This window comes from Quercus suber, unplaced genomic scaffold (assembly GCF_002906115.3).
Source record: "Quercus suber isolate HL8 unplaced genomic scaffold, Cork oak 2.0 scaffold_794, whole genome shotgun sequence".
Classification (NCBI taxonomy): domain Eukaryota; kingdom Viridiplantae; phylum Streptophyta; class Magnoliopsida; order Fagales; family Fagaceae; genus Quercus; species Quercus suber.
The window spans coordinates 32,143-54,993 of NW_027070230.1; the positions used below are offsets into that span (position 1 = coordinate 32,143).

The window sequence follows — 22,851 nt, forward strand, 5'->3', positions numbered from 1 at the left end:
TACTCTATAAATTTATTGTTTGGGCTTATTGGGCTGAAAACCCAGCACTCAATTCAAATTGGGTCCTTACAATAGCTTTTTCATTTTTCCAAAAAAATGACGTCAGAACTTTCCTAAAATAGATTTTTTTTTTTTTAATACAAGATAGAATTTCTACTTTAGTCTAATCTAAAGATTCATTTGGATACAACTTATTTTTGCAGAAAACTGAAAATTGAAAACTGAAAACTGAAAACACTATAGCAAAATAATTTTTAAATGTGTGAATAGTACCATGAGACTCATTTTTAATAAAAAAGTTGCTGAAAAGTGAAGTTTGTGAAATCCGTGAGCAGTGCATGGATGCACTGTTTACGAGGAATAGTCAAAAGTTGCGGCTTAAAAAAGGAAAAAAGAAAAAAAAGAAGAGAAAACGCATAAGTGCTGAACGCAGGCGCCAATAAGTCGGATCCAAATAGGCAATAAGTGTATATGTGTATAAAGTTTCCTCCTGGATACTTGAACTCCGGCCCTTACCCCCCACACCCCACAAGTACTTATACTTGTGAAGTGACCACCGAATTAAGGGTGCGCTTTAGTTAAAATAAATGGGCATCGTAAGGTGCCCATTAACACAACCCAATAAATAAATATAGGAATCATTTTTCTATAAATGATGACTCAATTTATAAGTCTTGTATAGTAATATTCCTAGCATATTTAATTGTTGACACATCAATTTATAAAATTTTGCATAAAGCACACTAGAAAATTTAATTAAAAGGAAGAATGAAAGTCATTAGATATCTAACCAATGCTATAGTTGCACTACAACATAGTGCATTAACCATTTCTGCTATTTAGATTGTGAAAAGAGAAATATATATATATATATATTTATATATATGAATACCTATGAATCTACAATTACACGGCCATCAGAGAAGCGTCCTGTGGGGTTCTTCAAAGAAGCCATTATGTCCATAAGGCTTGTAATTTGCTTGGTTTCCAGGAATGGTGTTGATGTAATTATTGTTTCCAGGATCCACAGTGGAGTCTCCAAATATGAAGAAAGGAATATTAGTACCACATACCCTGCAAGCAATTGACAAAGCTAGTTACACAGACGATGAAGTAATCCATGTGGGAAATTAGCCTTGCCATGACCCTGTGACAGTTGGGCTTCTGATAAGAACTTCTTTAATATATAACACAATATCTGGTTTTGGCCAGCGATTATTTCAATGACAAGTGATGTATGGTGTTGAAATCATATTGGCTTAAACATGTGAATTCTTCGAACGTTGAATCTAAACACATTACATTGTAATCATCAGCCTCATTGTGTCTGTAAGTGGGGAGACTTATATTTAATGGAGCTATCAGCTTCAAGATAATAATCTATATATCAAAATCTTACATTAATTGGAGTGGTTGGGTCTTAGGTTTACTTCCATGCGTTTGACGTATTATAATGCCTGAATCAAGTGCGGTTTTTCCTTTTTTAAAGTACGTTTTCATAGCTCCATCTAGACCATAGGGCTGTCCAAAGACCCGGTGCACCTGACTCACCCGCCACTGCTGACCGAACCAGACCTACCGCCGATTGAACCGACTTCTTCGTCGGTTTGCGACGGGTTCCTTCCTCCAAAACCCGAGTTTGGTGGGTTAGATTTAGGTTTTTCTTCTCCAAAATCCAGTCAACCCAATCCGTCCGACCCACAAAACTTTCTGGCAAAATTTGGAAGATTCGGCGAAATTTAGGCCTTTTTTGTCAAGATCTTGGCGAGATTTCACCGAATCTAGCTGAGATCTTGTTGAAAATGGCCTAGTTTAGGCTGGATCTAGCAAGAATATAAAGATTTTGACCGTATTTTCATTGTTTTCATGTTGAATTTTCGCCGTTTTCATGCCGGATCTTGCCGTTTTCTGATTTCGACCCCGACTGACCCGCACACCACTTGTTTAAGATCCGACCAGCCCGATTTGATCATCCACTCTGTCGACGGTGGGTTGAGATTCCATTCACCAATCAAGTTGGGTTGGATGCGAGTTGGGCACAAAGCCAATCCGACCCAAACCGTGAATAGACCTATTAGACCATGTATACCTTTGTAGCCTATGAAATGAATGGTTAGAAGTACTTATGTATATATATATATTTAAACTCAAAACTAAGAGAAAATCTAACTAGATCTCAATTATCGTCTAGTTTTATGCCACATGTCCCGTCTAATCTAATTTTTTTAATTTGTGTGTCAAGCAAGTTAATTTAGTTTAGAAAACGTGAATTTCAATAGAAATAAACTATATATATATATATATAATAAAAACCTAGCTGTATATATAATTTTATATATAAAATTAGAAGACGAGAAAGTTTGAATGATTTTACTTTTATGAGCCATTTTTTTTGTGTAACTAAAAATAATTCATATTTATGAGTCATTTATGTAATACTATGACTATGTACATGCAGTCCATTGATAACTAGATAGAAATGTGTGTGTGTGTGTGTGGAGGGGGGCGTTAATTGCGATTATTTTTAATTATATTCGTGCATATGCACAGGTTATAAAATTAGTTTTAGTAATAAATAAAAGGTCTAGTTAACGGGTGCTTTTAGAATGTCTGTTAATTGACTTTTTCAAAAAAGTTTTAATACGACTTTTATGGGAAATATAAAAAGTTGTAAAATAATTCAATTACTTTTTTATTTTCCATAAAAAGATTCTTAAAATGGTGCATTAACAAATATTCTAAGTGCATCCGTTAACTTCTCTCATAAAAAAAATAAAAAAAATGGGCTCTACATAATCGCAACTTATAAAATGCAACCATTGTGCCATATATTAATTAGTAATTTGTTATTCTGTGTAATGCACTAAAAATATTTAATAACAGAATATAATTTTTGTATATTTTATATTTATCTAAATATGAAATTTTGTAATTATGATAATTATTATGTTAGTATATGAAATTATTTATTGTTTTGTTTAAAGAAATTATGAAGTGACAATATTTTAATGGAGGGTTAAATATGGAATAGAATTTAAAATCCATTAAGAATTATTATATATTAGTTCTAAGAATAATGAAGTGTAAAACAGTGAGGTTCTAAAACCTTATATATATATATATATATATATGATTTAAATATGGAATAGAATTTAAAATCCATTAAGAATTATTATATATTAGTTCTAAGAATAATGAAGTGTAAAACAGTGAGGTTCTAAAACCTTATATATATATATATATATATATATGAGGTTAATTAAAAGACTAACATCTTTCTACATGATATATAGTATTCTGTGTGGCATATATACTATAGATTATAGGAAATTATTATATACTCCAGAAGTATACTTCTTTCCTCCTATAGAAAGGTGGATTTCACCCATTATCGGACTCACCCCTTTGTGAGAGGGGGGAGAAGTATGCTCCCAAAGTATGCAATAACAACTCATAAATTATTATCACTTTTATATCACTTGGAAAATAAGACTTCAACTTGTACGCTTAACTCCCCCCCCAAAAAAAAAAAAAAAAAAACTTAACTTGTATGCTTAATTATTACCCAACCCAATATTTCCCGTAAGGTGCACCTCATAATTCATAAACTATTTTATGTCTGTTCCATGCTCAGTGCACTTTGGTATTGTTCTTCGCATCTTATGCTATCTCAAGGGCACGCTCCTTCGTATAGGCTTTTCTTCCCTTTCTACCAATATATGATTTACTATTAAGTGTCTATTCTGATGTTAACTAGGCCTGCATATGATCCCACTTATTATCATTCTACCACTACCTATTACTTCTTGCTAAGTGATGGTTTCTTGATACAGTAAGAAGCAATTTGTTGTTGCTCAATCCAGTACTGAGACTGACTGGCTGTCTCGTTTAATTACACTTTCTTCTCAAGGACACGGGTGTCCTTATTTCTGCTACCAGTTCAATATATTGTACTACTAAGAGTTTCGTCCAGGTTGCTCCTAATGTTATCTTCTATATATAATGATGTCTTCTATACATACTTACATGACATATAACAGGAGAAAATGGGTTTTTGTCCTTATTTTATAAAATATTTAGCACAAGGTTCCTGTTTTGAACCTATTAAATATTGTGTCCCTGTTTTGAAACTCAATTTTCTAAAAATTGAGGTTCAATGAAATTCGATTTTCTAAAATATTTAGCACAATGTCCTTGTTTTGAACTTATTAAATACCGTGTCCCTATTTTGAAACTCAATTTTCTAAAAATTGAGTTTCAATGAAACTCGATTTTTAAAAAATCGAGTTCTAAGTAAGTTTAATAACTTAAATTTTTTTGAAAATTTTAGTAGAACTCGACATTATTAAGGTTGAATTACACTTAAAAAAATATGTACATAACTCGATTTTGAGGATATCAAATTTTACATAAAACTCGATTTTGTTAAAATCGAGTTTCAAAAACATGAACATTTCAAAACAGAGATATTTACTACATAGTTTTAAAATTATGGGCAAATGCCATTTTTCCCAACATATAACCTAACTAGCTAGAATAGAGTACAAGTAGGCTATTTTATTTTGTGATGTATAGTAGTTTTCACTTTTTAGCATGTGAATAATTATTCAGTTTTCTCTCATTTACTGCACTGTAATTATAGCCCAAAAATGATTATTTAAAAAAAAAAATCGTGCTGTAATAATCTTTGCTAACGTGTACATCAACAAAAACCATGCGGAGGCCACGTTTTCGACAACAGTCCCTTGTCCTTTGGTGCAGATCACAAACGTGTCCACAAACCATGACCTTTACAAAAACCTCCTCTTTATAGTAATGCTCTTTGTTACTTTTCTAAATCTAAAGCTCTCAATAATAATGGATAAACTTGGATGTTCTTCCATTTTCATTCTCTGCATTTTCACCACCTTTCTCTTTACAGTCGGAGATGGAGATCAGCAGAACTTGGAGGGCCATAAAAGAATACTATCTTTTCCTGAGAGGCTAAGAAGTATGTTTTCTTTTCCTAAAAATACAAGTACAAGCTATTGGGAGAAGGTTAAAACGCTCATAAATCAAGCACAGGCCTACTTCTTTCCTCCAAATATAGAGTAAGTTTCCCAAATCACTAACACCATTTTGTATTCATTACCTAAAATTATGAGTGATCTGTTTGATATTTGCAAAATGATAAAGAACTAGAAATAGCCCTATCTAACATAAAGAGGAAAATTACAATCGATGGATGTCTCTAATAATTCAAGTCTCCTTTTCTATCTTGTCAATTTACACATTCAAAAAACACTTCTGAGGAAAAACAAAGAAATAGAAAACTATATATACTCAAAAAAGACTGACATATCTACTTGGCTGTATTGGTTAGTCCTTTTAATTTTTGAAACAAAAACATGTAAACTGTGAGACTCAAATTTTTTTTTTTTATTATTATTTTTTTTAAAACATGAGTGTGTTCTTTCATCAATACTTTATACTACCAGGGTTAGTTTGTGTGAAAGAGTGGGAAGAGAAAAGAAACCCAAAATCAGTGTCAAATCATTAATCTGTGCTAACACAACAAAAATAAAAAGGAAAAAATTATTCAATGTCCTTAGAGCAATATTATTCATTCCTCCACATTAATAATAGTGTTATAATGAATTAATAAAAATCAATATTATATATGTGAGAGGAGGTAATATTACTCCCAAATTACTGAATGAATAATTTACTCATGAAGAGAACTTCTTTCTCTAGAATTTACAATAATCCATTTGGTTTTAAGCAGTTCAGAAAAATAGATTAAGCCCAATTTTGAATTTAAAATTTGAGCTTTATCTAACACAACCACTAGTGGTCTAATAATTAAAAATAAACAATAAAAAATTTATGAGATAGTGTTTTTTGACATCTCTCTCACAGTATGCATGTCTTCTTACATTTTGGGAGAGGCTACGCAGTCTTATGAGACCGACTCATAAGATACCTCTCGGCTTGATAAAAAAATTTCCTGTAAGCAAAAATAACATATCTACATGAGGCTTTTTTTTTTTCTTCTTCATGTTTTATTTTTATTCAATGTTCATTTCTCAGCACCCACACAACTCTGTGTGTGTGTGTTTCCAAAGTTGAAAGTTTTGGTGGGTTTTAGTTTTAGGGGTGGAGACGAAGATGAAGCCAATGGAGTTGCAGGTTGCGCTGGAGCGAATTAAGTGAAAGAGGCTGTTACCCAAAGTTTGGGGAAGAGCAAAGCAACGGTGGAGGATTCTGCTAAAACTGCCGCAAAAATAGTGGGTGAAACGGTGAAGAACACAAAGGAGAAGGTGAAGAACAGCTTGATCGAGAGGGAGGCAGAATCTCAATCCGAGCTCTAGTAAGTTATAATCTTTAGGTCTTCTAAATATTGTAGAGGCAAGTTGTTTTTCTGTTTTATTTTTTAGTAGATATTATTAGTTTTGTTCATAAAAATATCTTAGGATGTGAAGTTATGGAATTTGCTATATAATTATGGTATTTTATCATCAGGTATGTAAACATGTCAAGACATCGAGGTTCCTGGTTCGTTTTGATGTATGCATGATTTAATTTTAAGTTTCTTATTTGACAACAAAAAGTTTTATCAGTTTTACACACTATTTGAACGCACAAGAGAGTATTTTATTTCTTATGATCAACCTAAGCCTATTCTATGTTTTGTAGTGATGAATTTGTTGATGGTGATTGATATATAATTATTATATAGATATGTGAATAATTTTTTGTTTCATTCTGTATGTTCTACTTTATACTTCACTTATCACAATTTGTCACTTTTTTTTTTCTTTTTTTGCCTTCATTATAGACCGAAGTGTAAAAATCATACATATATATACACACACACACACAGCATTTAGTGGAAGTGTGGAACGTCAAGTAAATTATAGTCAGACTTACACAAAGACTATCATTCGAATGATGTATAGTTGTAATGGACAACATGAGTACTTTAGATGATTAGGACTGTTGTTTATGTCTTTGGGATAAAGCTGTATATTTTTTTCTCAAAAATAAAATACAAAGCTGTATATTTTTTTCTCAAAAATAAAATACAAAGCTGTATATTTTAATACAGAAGTGTAATTGCAACATATAATTTAATAGCCATGTCAATTGTCTAGACATATTACAATACATAATATATATAAGATAATACAATTTGCATCAAGGTATGAAGAAGTCTCAACAATTTTTAGTGTTATATTCAAATGTTACAAGCAAGGAAACATGAATTGGAATTGTTTTATTTTCCATTTCAACAACTTTTACTTTTTCAACAATGCTGATTCCTATTCTATGTATAATCAATGTTCACATTATATACCAAACAAACATAAATAGGGCATTTTATATATATTATTGAGCAGTGTTTGCTGTTTATTACACACTGATTATTATACACCCATCATACACATGTTTAAGTTTTTAAATTAAAATCGCGACTTCAAGTCACTATTTCAATTCAAAAAATAAATTATGTATACAGTCTAATGTAAAATAAGTGGACATTTTGTGCTTTTGCCCGTAATTTTTTTTTTTTTACTTATTTAGCAATTTGCACCTATTTCAAAAATATATAAGGATATATCCTTATATATGCCCCTGTTTCGAAACTTGATTACCTTAAAATCGAGTTTCAATGAAATACTCGATTCGTAGAAATCGAGTATGCCCAATCAAACTTTAAAAAAAAAATGCATGGAACTCGATTTTATGTAAATCGAGTTTAAAAACGCCACTATAGGGCTTAAAAACATCACTATAGGACTTAAAAACGCCACTATAGGGCTCCCAAACTTGGTATGGGGAATCAGACTTACAAAAAATTTTGCAGAAAAACGCCGCTATAGAGATTAAAAACGTCACTATAGGCTCAAAAATGCCACTATAGAGCTCTCTAAACCTGGTATATAGGGCAATTAGACTTATAAAATTTTTTGCAGAAAACGCTGCTATAGGGCTTAAAAATGTCACTATATGGATAAAAACGCTACTATAGGTCTCCCTGAATATGGAGTGATCACACTTAAAAAAAAAATTTTGCATAGAACTCGAGTTCTGTGCATTTTTTTTTTTTTTTTTTTTTTTAAGTTTGATCAGGCATAACTCGATTTTATACAAATCGAGTATTTCATTAAAACTCTATTTTAAAGTAATCGAAGATCGAAATAAGGGTATATCCCTATATAGTTTCGAAATAGGGGAAAATTGCTAAATAAATAAATAAAAAAAAATTAAGGGCAAAAGCCCAGAATGTCCTAAAATAAGGTGCGTATGTGAACTAACAATTACTCTTCCACTACAAATATACAAGAACAAGTTTGGTGAACGTTGAACAAATAAACAAATAAGACTACATTCGAAGGCCATGTCTGTATCCGTAAAAGCATAGGTTCATAATTCTAGCAACACACATCATGTAATCATCAAGATTATGTTCCCTCCATTGGCATATTGTATCGCTCTTTCTAGCTCAATACCAAACCACACCATCAGGTGGATAGAAATAGGAAAGTTAACGAAAAAGTGGAGAAGGCAGAGAGGGAGGGCGGCAAAAAGGAGTGATAGAGGAAAGAGAAGGCTCATCAGCTAGCATTACGGCTAACATTATTGATTGTATTATTACTACTATCATCATCTTCTTTAAGTATCCCAATGTTGTTTACATTCATATATAGTTAAGCTACTTGTCTTCAGTTCCGTTAGTTTTTTTTTTTTTTTTTTGATAATTCAATAGTTACAATAAAGAAGATAAATTTAATTACATGTATCCGTTAAAAACACTAAGAAGTGTTAGTTCATCTACAAAGTTCTCAGCTTTTTGTTTTATAGATTAGAAATTGAATGCAATGCAAAGCTATAACTTATAGCTAGCCAGATAATTTTACAAAATAATTATTTATTTATTCTCAGACGGAAGTTTTCCTTTTTGAGCCTTTGACACTAGCTTTTGATTTAAACAAGGGTTAGTTTAAAATGGTGTTTACTGTTTAAAAGTACTCATCAGGTGGTGGCTTTTAAGAGTGACTTTTGATTATTTCAATCACATTATTATGTATTGGCTGAGGTGATGAGTTTTTACAAGACCTGTCATGTATTTATTTTGTGATTGCTTAAAAAATAAATGTTTACTTGTAGGGTTATATTTCTATCCACAACTATAGATAAAGAAGTGGTCCAAATTTTCAGCAAGTAAAACTGTCCCATTGAGTTGTAGAAATATAATTGGATCTCATCAGTCATTTGAAGGGTCGTTGATTAAAGATATTTGTAATATCTCAACTTATAGTAAGATTAATAATATCTTTATTTAGTGTATATTTGGATTGCACTGAAAAGGAAAAAAATTTGCTTGTGACGTTTTAAGTGTGGGTCCGGTGCACTGTTCACGAGACTCGCAAGTACGAAAAAATGCAAAAATTAATTTAAAACTAGGTCCATTTACACATTTAAAATTATTTTACTACAGTGTTTTCAGTTTTCTGTTTTCAATAATAAGCAGTATTCAAACCAAACCTTAATGGTTGGATGGTGGAAGAGAGAAAAGGAGAAATTAAAATGTGGGTCTTATTCTTCCTAAAAAATGAATACAAAGAATTCTAGCTACTTCAAATAAAGTATCCAAAGTTCCTAAATAATTATTAACTAGTTAAATACTTGCGAAGAAAATGGTAACAAATATGGGTGATCAAAATCCACCCTACCAATTTTGGAAATCCAATATAAAGGCAATGACTTAGCCTTGTTTGGTTTTGAATTTAAGCCCAAACCTATTTCATCATGGATTTGGTAAGTAGAAGAGCATGTTTCCATTTTTAATGTCATGGACTTGAATTGAATGAAGTGATCACCATATATTTGGACTTGCAAATATGGGAGATCAAAACCACCCTACCAATTTTGGAAATCCAAATTAAAGGCAATGACCTAGCCTTGTCAGGTTTTGAGCTTAAGTCAAACCTATTTTCTTATGTACTAGTTAGTAAAAAAGTATGTATAAAGTGCTTATGGGTTTTGATGATGCAAAGAAAATCGATAGGCTAAATGGTTCTGGCTCCAATGGGCTAGTGATTGCTTGGAAGGCTTGAAAAAAAAGAAAAATAAGATTAAAGGTGATCAAAATGAACCGGCCAAAAACTCTCTGATGCTTAAGTTAGTTTTTTCTTTAGAACTCAAGAATTTCAACTTTAGGAGTAGTGAAAACTTACTTTCATTTGATGTGGATAAGCCTTTATATAGTGAGCTTTGGAGTGGTTACTTGTTTAGTAACTTCCTCAACATGTATGGAATTTAGAAGGTTCAGATTTAACTTCCACAACTGCTATAGAAGTTAGAAGGTTCAATCTTATCTTCTACAACTATCATTAGAAGTTAAGAACTTAGTGGAAAGTTATAGTGATGATCAAGAATTTTGCTCATACCTCAAAATAGTAGAACATGGTCTAAATTATAAGCTTTCGCACATAAATTCATTTTGAAAATTTTCTAAGTGTTGAGAGGTCGTCCAGTCACTTCCGCGATGGACGACCTTTAAATCCACGGACAACTTCCTAAGGGTGGATGACCTTCTTATGTTGGGTTAACCTTTTTTTTGTCTTGGACAACACTATGGACAAACTGGAGATAGCCCGATTTTTGGTTCCCCATCAGGTTTAATGGGAAAAGAGCTCTTATATTGTAACTATTTAAAATAAATAAATAAATAAATCAGTAATAAAGGGTGTTTCCTTTTTTTAATTTCATGGGATTTAATTAATTGAATGGAGTAATTAATAATTTGGCATTAAGGTTTTTGTGCTTCTAATGATCGTTAGGAAATACTCATGTGAATTAGAATTTCATTGTTAATTAGTGTACGTGTTCATTGTTCATTGTTCATTGATATGATCATGCATTATTTGATCTAGCTAATGCATCATTTAGTAGATTTTACATGGTATTATCAATTCTAAGAAATGATGAAGAGAATGATATAGCATGTAGGAATTAGGGTTTAATAGCAAGATAGTGAGTCAAAGAATTTCTAAAGCTATTGCTTGAATTTTTTTTTCTAGATCTAAACTTGGGTTTGTTTATGATTTCCTGTTTTAATATAACATTTTCTTTATGATTCTTTATTGTCTTTATTCATTTCTTTAGTATGTGGTGTGAATGAGATTGTCTATTATTATTCTCCTTTTGTGATTATTTGATGGTTGTATGGTAAGATTATTGATCTAAATTTATGCTAAACGTGATTTAGGATATGGGAGGAGAGTGGTTTTAAATCTAGACAAGATCTCACCAATGGTTTTGGTTAAAAAATTGACCAAATCGAGATATGGGAAGGTAAAAATAAAAAATAAATATTGATAGAAGTATAAAAAAATATCCGGTGATATATATTGTATTATTTTATATATAACAACTTTGCCAAGCATATGGTGTAGATAGTGAACAAATTTTATGATATTAAAACATAAACTATAATATGTAATTTGTAAGAACTAGATTTGGAAGCCTAAGCCCACTTAGATTAGTAGTGTCTTGCACTTCAACCCAGGCCCAGACAATAGAATTGTTTTTGTGTAGAGGTGGGAAGGCAATTACAATATAGTTGCTAATTAAGCCTAGGGCTAGTGAAGTGGTTCACCAATAAGGAAGAATGAATCAAGCAATTGTTAGAAAAAAAGTTCTCCTTGGTCACTTCCGACGAAGAGTTCGTATAAATGTCTTTCTCTAGTTTATATCAAGCAAAACATTGCTCACTTTTCTCTTTTCTTCCTTTTCTTTAAAAAAAAAAAAAAATCCCCTTGCAATAGAGCTTCTTTCCTCTTATATATCCTCCATCTTGACATCCTATCCCTCCACTTGTACGCCCCATAGCTCTTACCTGGATACTTGTTCCATCAGAGTTCTGCTAAAGGTGGTAGAAGGGGTTGCTAGCTATGAAAACTCTGTTTAGGGGTTATTTCCCCATTAATGCAACTAATAAGGTTGTTATAGAAAATTCAATGCGAGGGTAGAAGGTATAAGCTTCCTCCCACCGTACAGATCCTAATCTTCTAGCTCCATTCCTCCCAGTTGGGCTCTCATAAGATGCTAAATCTCCTCCCCATCCTCTTCTCATGTAGATCAGTTCTTCAGGTATGACACCCTACTTCTTATTCTTCTCGGTCCTCGGACACCCACATAATTAATTAAATAAAATAAATATTTAAAAATTTACTTTAACTTGTGGTAATAGAATTTTTAATTAAAGTAGAACTTTAAAGTTCTTAAAATTTAGGCAATAGAGTTTTACTTAAAACTAACTATTATTAATAGAGTTTAATCTAAAATAAATTAGTAAATAGAATTAGTGTTACCACAAAAATTCTCCGTTTAAATCCCGGTCATGTGACAATCAATATATCCAGTGTTAACTGTTATTCTTGATATATATTTTAAAATGCTCCTCGTAGGTCAATAGTGATATATCCTGGTTTGTTATGTTACTAAGTTATATTTGTTTTTTGTTCTACAAATCAATTTTTGGCAAACTATTGGTTACACTAATTTGTTCATATCGTATAGTATTATTTAATAAAAGTTGCAAGTATATAATCTCATTAATTATTAATATAGTTTATCGTAGATTAAACTCTATTACTATTAATTTACTCTACATAAAACTCTTTTTTTGAGAACTACTTTTTACTCTACATAAAACTCTTATTAACAAAAGTTTCAAAACTCACTGATTATTAAGATATTTTAATCTAAATTATATTATATTATTAATAGTTTAGTCTACTTAAAACTCTATTACAAAATTTCAATAGGTTTAAAATTCTATTTCAACAAAAATTCTATTAACAAAATTTCAAGAATTCGTAATAATTTTATATGTATGTATATTATACAGGGTATATAAATTAATTTTTTTTAATTTTTTTTAATGTTGTTCACTGATTATTTATATAGTTCTAATTTATTTAGATATTATTTTTAATTAAACTGTACATCATACATGCATAATACTAATTCAAAGGTAAAAGAAAAATAAGATTGAACAAATGAAATCTACGTCTAAAGTTCTAAACATTGATAAATATTATTCATGAAAAAGCCTCCATAAAATCTATATATCTTTTATAAAAAAAAAAGCCTTTGCAAGATCTAATTTTCCATAGATCATAGAAACTACACTACCTAAAAAGAAAAACCAGAATTTGAGACAATAAATTAAACTTCTTAGGCTTGCCTAATACTTTGAGAAGCTGCTGCTATGTGCTTTGCTTGTCATCACTATTATTAATTAGCCTCTGCAGTCTGCACTCCTAACAACGAGAGCCAGACAAAGTTGATCATCTTTCTCAAGCCGGAATGACCAAACTTGTACCACATCGTCTTCCTTAAGCTTATTAGCCATGACAATATCATTCCAATTTTTCTTCAACACATACATTGAACTTTTACTACCTGAAGCCTTTTTCATGTCCCATTGCCTTAAAAATGCCTTGTTGAATGTACCCGATGGCTCAATGAATGGAACTTCTAATTCCATTTGGTGTTGATCAAGATCTTGTTTCTCTTCCTCTCTCAAAAATTTTGCTCTAATTTGGCCTAGAGGCATTGATAAACGGTTCTCCATTTTTGCTATGTCAGTTGGGTATAGTGCCTTTTGTATCAGCAACAACTCTTCAAATCCATTCACTGCCTTGATAAAATTCTTGTATTCAAAAGGCAGGTTTAGTTCAATTGGCGCACCTAACTTTGACCTCTTGTTCTTTCTATTATTGGGTTTTTCCTCTATCTTTGATGAACATTCCCCATCAAATTTACTTCTCTTTGCATTGATCATCTTTCTTTGGGCTTTTATGGCAGCACCCATTATTTTTTCTCCCTCAAAACCCTTTTCTCTTTGACAAAACAAGAAGTCAGGACTCATGGGTTTTTCCTCTTGCATGGCATGAAATCCCCCATCAAATTTAGTCATAGGTCGATGCCTTTTTATTTCATCCATCTTTCTTATGGCTTCTATGGTAGAAACCATTAATTTTTCTCTCTCGAAAACCTTTTCTTTGCATAACAAGGAGTCAGTCATGGGTTTCTTCAAAGCCTTATCTCTCAACAATCTTTCTTGTTTAGACAACACAATTGTTTCACAGCTCTTAGTGATACTCTTGAATGAAGAACCCATTAGAGTGAGCTTTTCTTGTTCTGTTGTAGTCACATGATCATAGTCTTGTCCAGTATTGATCTTATGAACTTGAGTATCAGAACCAAACATTTTTCCTATTTCAACTATGGGTTTCCTCAAAGCCTTTTCTTTCTCTTGTTTAGGCTGTGAAGCACAACCCTCAATGACGTTAGAAGAAAGACCTCGTTTAAGCTTTAATTCTTCATATCTCTCAGCAGCAACACTTGAAAGCACAAGCAGTCTTTTAAGTGAAACCCAATTTAGAGCAGCATATTTCAAATTCTCGGAATCTTTGAGACCCTCAAAATCTTTGAGAGTCAACTTGGACTTCATGTTTTTGCACAGGAATTCAGGTTTTGATGGGGTTTAAAAGTTGGGGTTGAGGGTAATATTTATAGTAGGATAATACTGGCTAAAGAGAATGAATTCAATTGAGGAAAGGTAACGTTAAGTTGTATAGTTTTAATAGATTACATTAAAGTTAAAATTCTATTGGGAAACAAACTCTTCTATTACCAATAGATTACATTAAAGTTAAAACTCTATTGCAAAATCCCATTAGATTTGAAATTCTATTTCAACTCAAATTCTATTAAACAAAAATTTCGAAGTACTCATACTTTTATGTTGAAAGTGACTTAATATATTTACATATATTATGCATCGTAATTTTTTTTTTTTTAAATGTTGCTCTGATTATTTATATAGTTTTAATTTATTTTCATATAATTTTTAATTAAACCATACCTCATACATGACTTTTGTATCAGCAACAACTCTCCAAATCCATTCTTGTATTCAAAAGGCAGATTTTTTTCAATTAGCACATCTAACTTTGACCTCTTGTTCTTTCACATCAAATTATAATTGGCCGCAATCATTGCACCTAATCCACATAAAAAAGTAGACGTAGAAGGAATGGTTTGAAATGGCTAATATTGCTTATGAACCACGGTAATTAACTTGATTTAATAATTAATGGCAGGCTCCTTTTGTAGTCAAATGAGTCTATATTAAGATGTATCACATTCTTATGGCCATTCTCCACTTTTTGCAGTGAAAATAAATATGAGAAAGGGGAAAAGATGATTAATTTGAATGTAACAAAAATTGATGAAAATCCAAATTCAACTTTAAAATTTTTTATAAAAAAAAAAATTAAAAAAAATTGCCAATGTGTAACTGTCATATATACATGTACACCCAAAGAAAAGCACGAGAAAATTTTTTTGAGGAAAAGATAACTAACATAGTAGGGTGGATACACATAACATACAAGTGCAGACAATTTATTCGATTTTTTTTTTTCTCTTCACACACAAGTTATACAATCAGAAACTTTAGCTACTGAAAATTTGGAATGGAATTATTTGCTCCTTACTTAACTGGTTGCATCTGTACAGCTCCTCCCATTGATTAAAAGGTTCTTTTATCCTTCTTTCTACATACAATATACATGTCTGGATGAGCCTGCACATCCACAAAGGCAAGCTATCATAAGTATAGAAACAATCTTTAACAAGATTTTACTTTTTTTTATCCCTTCTCAATTAAAAGCAAGTAATGTCATATCAAGGATAATTTTATTAGATGCCTTTTTTTTAAGCTTTCATGTCAGGCTCAAAAAAAGCTTCCAACAAACCAGTTCCACCCCACTAAAAGTGATCAGACTAAGGCAGCAGGCTTCTTAGTTCTTGCATTACAAATAGGTTTCTTCATCATCACACAGGTCTGAGCCAAGGTTAAATTTCTAATAAAGTTTTGCTTGCTTTTTAAAAAAGCAAAGGGTCTGGACCAAAGTTATTTATCTACTATTTCCTATTAAATCAATATAGAGTGACTTTTTCCATTAAATAGCTGCTGCCACTTAGATGATGAACATAACTTTTTCTTAATAATCAGTCATTTAAGATGACAAAGACCCTTGAATATCTCTATCCTAAACATCCATTTTTGGAACAAATTCATAATCATTTGAAATTCAGTGCAGAGGTTACTGACAGTCTAATTCGAGAATTTAAACAAACAAAACACTTAATAACAGTACTTTTTTTTTATTGCTGGTCAAGCTGATTCAGTGCTCTTGCAGTCTTGCACAACATGATATATAATCTATATATTATAACAATAGGCCCTAGAAAATTGTGATACCTACAATGTGGACAATATCTCCAATTTTTGTGTTTTACTCCTGAGACTGCTAACCATTTGAGATGGTTGTTTGGGGGCTTCCCTCTCTATCTCTCAGTTGAATTAGTTTTCCTAGTCACAGGCCAAAGACAACTGAACCAGAATTTCTATTTCTCTCTTTATTGGAAATCAATTTTTTCTCTAAATATTTTTTATGATTACCATAATTTGTACCACTTTTACAAATTTAAGTTCTAAAGAAATAAATACTAACATAAAAAAGAAAACTCACCCTAGATGCCAGTAGAAAAAACTGTTACATCAATCCTCATCCTCAGGTTGAGATCCATTAATAAATATTGACTCTCCTTCCACTGGATGTGGTGATGCACCTAGAACCAAAGAAGAAAAAGCAGTGTAAGCAACATTATATAATATATCCACGGCTTTTTTTCTTTTCTTTTTTTTTTTCAATAAAAGATTAGAACATTATATCTACAGCTTGATCATGCTAAGATTTGATTTTTGTAGATTGAAGTTGCAATGAAACTTTCAACCCTCAGAATTTTCTAGACTAGTACTAAAATCACTGTGATTATATCAAGTGCAGGTTAGATATCTTCCAATGCTGAAGAAAATCTAGCCTAGTACTAACATCACTGTGATTTATACCGAGCACCAATTAAATACCTTAAAAATATGAACATTCTCAACAACATTAAACAGCCATGTGTAACCAATACCAACTAATGGCGTAGAATGATGTTTAAGATATGTGAAACCCACACCCCTACCCAAAATGAAATAAATGTCAATACAAGCCCCTACCAAAAAAAAATTACTTGTCAATACACAGATGAAAATATCTGGAGACTTACAAAAGCATCTGGAGACTTACAAAAGCACATATAAAATAGGTTAGAAATTGTTCAATGCTAAATGTTTCTCACTTCTATAGCTTCTATTATCAAGAGGTTTTGGCACTCCTAGTACATGGGACAGAACTTTCCAGACACAAAATTCAACATCAAAAAATTTCATTAGACATGAATAACGAAGAACCAGCAAACAGCTAAAACTGAAATTTCAAGGCATCTAGGTTCATCTAGGAAGAACTTTACCATTAAACTTTCAGAAATTTGAAGGAATTATACACGTGTTGACTGTGAAGTGACCAATGGAGAAAGAATATTTATGAGAGAGAGAGAGAGCTTATGTGAAGAACACTTCGCACTTTGTAGGAAAAATCAAGCATAAAAACCCCCGGTCATAAGCAGATAGTTCTTTTGGTTGAATTGGGCTGCATGAGAATGCTTCTACCAGACTAAGAAGTCAGAACAATTCAATTTTTTTCTAATTTCCTGTCAAAAATACCAAAAAACGAAATGATCCGTCAATGGATATCCTTTTTACATACAACAACAGAAAACAAAGCCTTCATAATTTTGGAGTCAACTATGGATCCTCAACTAGATCCTCAACATATTAGTTAGGGGCTGGTCATATGTATTCTTTGCCTCCATTCTACTCTATCTAAAGTCATATTCTCTATTACTCCCTTAATTAACATGTCATTTTTTATTACTTCTACTAATGTGATTTTTGGTCTTCCTCTACCTTTTTCTTTCCCTCAACTTGTAAAAATTCACTCTTTCTTATTGGTGCATTAGTTACTCTCATCTACACATGACCAAATCATTTTGACTCTCCCTCATCTTTTCATCAACAGGGGTGGGGGAGTAAGGGCTGGGGTTCAAGACTCTAAGAGAAAGATTCACACACATAAACACTTAGATTATGCTAGAGTAGGATATTTATCTTAGATCAAAAATAATCTTTAAAAGTCATAATTATATCAATTTTGACTCAAAAATGATCTTAAAATTCCTTTTTCCAACGGAGGAGCATTTAGAAGCCCAAAGTTCTAGCTTGAGTAGTATTCTTTGTATGGACAGCGGCATTGGGGAAAATCTTAACAATGGAGAATGTGAGTTAGTGCAATATTGTTGTTGTTGTTTGGTGCTGTATGTACATGAGAATAACAGTAAAGGTACAAACCATTTGCTTCTTTGTTGTGATATTGCTACAAAATCTTAGGGCCTTTGGCTATTGCATTTTTCCTATTTGGGGTCCAGTGAGATGTTCCCAAAAGTATTTTCTTGGCTTGTTGGAAAGGGAGGCTAGTTTGGCATCAGCACATAGAGATATGGAATGCAATTCCTCTTTGCCTTATGTGGTGTATTTGGAGGAATAAATTCCAGAATCTTCAAAAAGTGTGAGAGATCCCTTTTTGGAGTTGAAGATATTGTTTCTACAATCATTATCTGAGTGAAATTCTGAGACATACAGCTTTCTTTCACTAACCTACTCGAGCTTATAGATCTTTGTAATTTTAAATGACATTTGTAGGTGTAACACTTCCCATGTATTTAGGTTGCACCCCTTTTGCATCTATTAATGAAATTGTCTGCTTATCTTAACTGCTTATCAGAAAAAATATACAACACTTTTTTATTGTCCTATAAATCATGCATCACTAGAAAAAATTAGCACAGATTTTAACCCAGACACTCATCAAATGTTAAAATTTTAATCGTTATCACATCCCAAACAACAAAAACAAGCAAAATGTTTACTTTTTTTTTTCCCAGTTCAATCAGATCCTCATAATCACTATATGAATAAGATAAGACCGCAAACAAAGAAAAAAGCATCCATTTTCTTAATTTATAATGAGTATGTCACACACAAAAAGCTAGTTCAACTAATTGCAGACAAATACCTATCTAAACAATCAGGAACCAACAAAGATAAAAAAATAAAAAATTAAAAAAAATTAAAAAAAAAGAATACAAAAACAAAAACAAAACAAAACCAGAGAATACCTATCTAAAAAAATACCAGCTTTGTTAATTAAGACTCTTATACCATAGTCACTACATAAGTATGACATATTGACAGAATTTCACTAGCTGCAGAAAATACGTATCTATCTAAAAATCAGAACCCAGCAAAGATTAATTAAAAGCAAACCAACCCAGAAAGCCAATCAAAAGAAAAACTAAAAACCATAACCGCTTTCTTAATTAAGACTCATTTTTATAAGTATCAAATATACACAGGATTCGTCATAAAAATGGTTAATTTCACTAAAAACACAAAAACACAAAGATAAACAATGAAAACCCAATAAAAATAAAAGGCACCCAGATAAGCATTATCACAATTTTTTATAGGTGAAATTGCTCGGAAATGATACAAAGAGAATTTCACATACAATACAAATTAGCTGCAGATAAATATCTATCTGAACAGTCAGAACCCAGCAAAGATTAAGTAAAAGCACCCCAGATAAGCATTATCACAATTTTTTATAGGTGAAATTGCTTGGAAATGATACAAAGAGAATTTCACATACAATACAAACTAGCTGCAGATAAATATCTATCTGAACAGTCAGAACCCAACAAAGATTCAGTAAAAGCAAACCAACCCAGAAAGACCCTCATATTTGCCATATACAGAGGATTTCTCATTAAAATGGCTAATTTAACTAAAAACACACAAATCCAAATATAAACTATGAGAACCCAACAAAAATAAAAGGCACCCAGATGAGAAAAAAGAGCAAAGCAACAATGAAAACAACCGCTTTCTTAATCAGACTCTCAAATCAAGTATCAAATATACAGAGGACATCTCATTAAAACGGCTAATTTAACTAAAAACAATGAAAACCCAACAAAAATAAAAGTCACCCAGATGAGAAAAAAGAGCAAATATCTCATAAAAATGGCTAATTTAGCTAAAAACAAGGAAAACCCAACAAAAATAGAAGGCACCCAGATGAGAAAAGCATCAAATATACAGAGGATATCTCATAAAAATGGCTAATTTAGCTAAAAACAAGGAAAACCCAACAAAAATGAAAGGCATCCAGATGAGGAAAAAAGAGCAGAGAAAACAAACCATTGATGAAGTAAGAGGAAGAAGGCCAGCCACGTTGGGAGGCGGCGGTGGAAATGGCGGTGGGGCCACCGAGGACAGAGGAGGAAGATGAAGAGGCAAACGACACGTCGTTTTGCTTAGCGAAGTGGTGGACCAAGTGGTTGAGGCCGTGCGGAGGCGGCGGGACCCAGTAGGAGGAGCCCGGGAGGAAAGGGAGCCAATCGGGTGCGGAGCGGCGCACGATTATGCGGTGGATTGCGTCCTCGAGCTTGCGAAGCAGAGGATCTGGGGAAGACGGTGAGTCGGCGGCGGCGGGTTCGGAGGTGGGAGGGTTTGGAGGATTGGGTTCGGAGAGTGAGGAGGCGAGAGCTTGTAGAGAGACGAGGGAGTTGGAGGTGGTGGTGGTGGTGGTGTTGAGTTATGGAAGACAATGATCTTGCCATGCTCATACTGTCTCTCTCTCTCTCTCTCTCTCTCTCTGTTTTCTCTCTGTTTTTTCTCTCTCTCTAGAACTCTCTCCTCCTCTCTAATTAACAAGAGATGGTAAATGGGGGAATTGGAAAAGTGTGGAGTGTTCTTATTTGTTTTTTTGGCTTGTTTGTTTTTAGAGAGAGAGAGAGAGAGAGAGAGAGAATGTGGATGGGATGTGGAATTGTGGATAGGTGAAGAGTTGTGTTGCGTGTGATGCTTTATATGGGGGAATGGGGGATGATGGGGTGCGAGTTTTTGTCAATGGATGGATTAGATCTATGGGAGGATTTTTAGTGGTAAATAATTGACTCTTGACTTTGTTTAAAATAGGGGAATGCTTATAATGATAGATATCTCTATTATTTTTGGTGATGCAAAATTTGGATCATGTTCGATGTCTTGAATATGTAATGAAATATTATTAAACACTTCTACACGACTTGGACCAAGAAGATCAAAGGTTGATTCTCTTAAAAAAAAAAAAAAAAAAAAAAAAAAAAAAAAAAGAAGAAGAAAGAAAGATCAAAGGTTGTGAGAAAAGGGATTTTTTTTTTTAGTTAAGTGTGAAATGGGGGATTTGAGGGTTTGATGGGAATGAGTGAGAATAAAAGAATAAAAATATATTGGATTTTATAAGATTGTTGTGTAGATTTGTAAAAAATTCTGTTGTATAATAATTATCTTATAAATCATATACATGCATCATCCTCGTTAATGGTGTATATTAGGTGATTTTTTTTTTTCTTTTGATGAACTAGAAACTTTATTGAAGCAAGAAAATAGACTACAAGGCCCTCCTGGACTCCTCCAAAATAATGGAAGAGAAACAAGCAGGGCAATTCCTAAAATCAAAAAGGTCAAAAAAATTACAAGATAGAGACCATTTTGCTAAAGAGTGAGCTGTTGCATTACACAACCTAGGCACCCACTTCACAAAAAACTTATCCGAGACAAACAGCAAAACCTCAAATCAGAGCACAAGGACCAGATCCTCCAAGGGGGGGCTCGGCCAAATCATTGAGAAGTTGCACACAATACTTGCAGTCTAATTCCACTATGATGCATTCATTACCCAAGGCAGGAGCTAAAGAGAGAGCCCACTTAATGGCCTCTGCTTCCGCCAAGAGAGGGAGGGTGGTATTCACTTTCATAGTACCGGCAAATACCAACTCCCCTCTCTGGTCTCTCGCCACTGCAGCTATAGAAGAGAAGCGAGGCTCCACAGCAGCATCAACATTAATTTTAAAAGACAAACTTAGGGGAGGGATCCAAGTCTGAATAGAGGAAGGAACATGCTGCCTTATGGTAGAGGCATTAGAATTTTTGTGCTTAGAGAAGAGACATGAGATTTTAGTAGACACCCCATCAAAATTTAGAGTGTTGTCTCCAAATAGGACCTGATATCTCTGCTTCCAAACCATGTCACAAAGGATGGCTCCATACAACAAAAAATCTTTTTTCTAGCCCAAACACTTATTAACCAAAAAAGGGGGGAGACAAGAGGAAGTTGGCAAAATCAGATGTCAACCCAAAAGCCAATGAGTCAATCCTCACGCCCCAGTAGCTTTGGAACCATAAGGATTTTGCAAAAAGGCAGACCGTAAATTAGGCCTGTTCAAGAATTCACCGGCGCCGACAAAACCGTCCGAAACCGCGCCGATCCGACCGCTGAAAGCTCCACCGAAGGTTCCCGGCGCGATGATCGGTAGGCTTTTTCCGTTACCGAAGTCAGCCGGTGCGGTGGTCGGCAGCAAGATCTGTAAACCGAAGAAAAACCGAACCGAACCGATATATATATATATTTAACTTATACTTCATCAGTTTTAAAATAAAAGAAATAGAGAGGGAGAGGGAGAGATTTCCAGTGGCGTGAAACTGAGAGAACAGAGTAGCAAGGAAGAAGAAGGAAACGAGTCAAACGACGCCGTTTCATTTTTTTTTTTTTAATCTGATTCAAAACGACGCCGTTTTGGGACCATTTTAAAAATTTTCTATCAGGTTCAAAACGGCGTCGTTTTAGTGTCAGAATTAAAAAAAAAAAAAAAAAAAAAAAAAAAGGGAACGCCAGGAACAAAAAAAAAAAAAAAAAAAAAAAAAAAAAAAAAAAAAAAAAAAAAAAAAAAAAA

The 22,851-nt window shown here is 32.7% G+C and overlaps 2 protein-coding genes across 2 annotated transcripts; both read right to left on the reverse strand.

Annotated features, from left to right (window-relative positions):
* Positions 1-13,063: 13,063 nt before the first annotated feature.
* On the reverse strand, positions 13,064-14,687 carry LOC136064898 (uncharacterized). The gene has a single exon (XM_065767339.1). The coding sequence runs from the start codon at positions 14,507-14,509 to the stop codon at positions 13,292-13,294; it is 1,218 nt and encodes a 405-aa protein (XP_065623411.1). The 5' UTR covers positions 14,510-14,687; the 3' UTR covers positions 13,064-13,291.
* A 603-nt stretch (positions 14,688-15,290) lies between these two features.
* Positions 15,291-20,638, reverse strand: LOC112029689 (uncharacterized; the record flags this gene model as incomplete). Its single annotated transcript, XM_024062377.2, is given in 3 exon segments — positions 15,291-15,646; positions 16,599-16,698; positions 20,276-20,638. Coding segments are annotated over 2 exon segments (434 nt in total), but the record flags the coding sequence as incomplete, so codon positions are not given.
* Between the last annotated feature and the right edge of the window lie 2,213 nt (positions 20,639-22,851).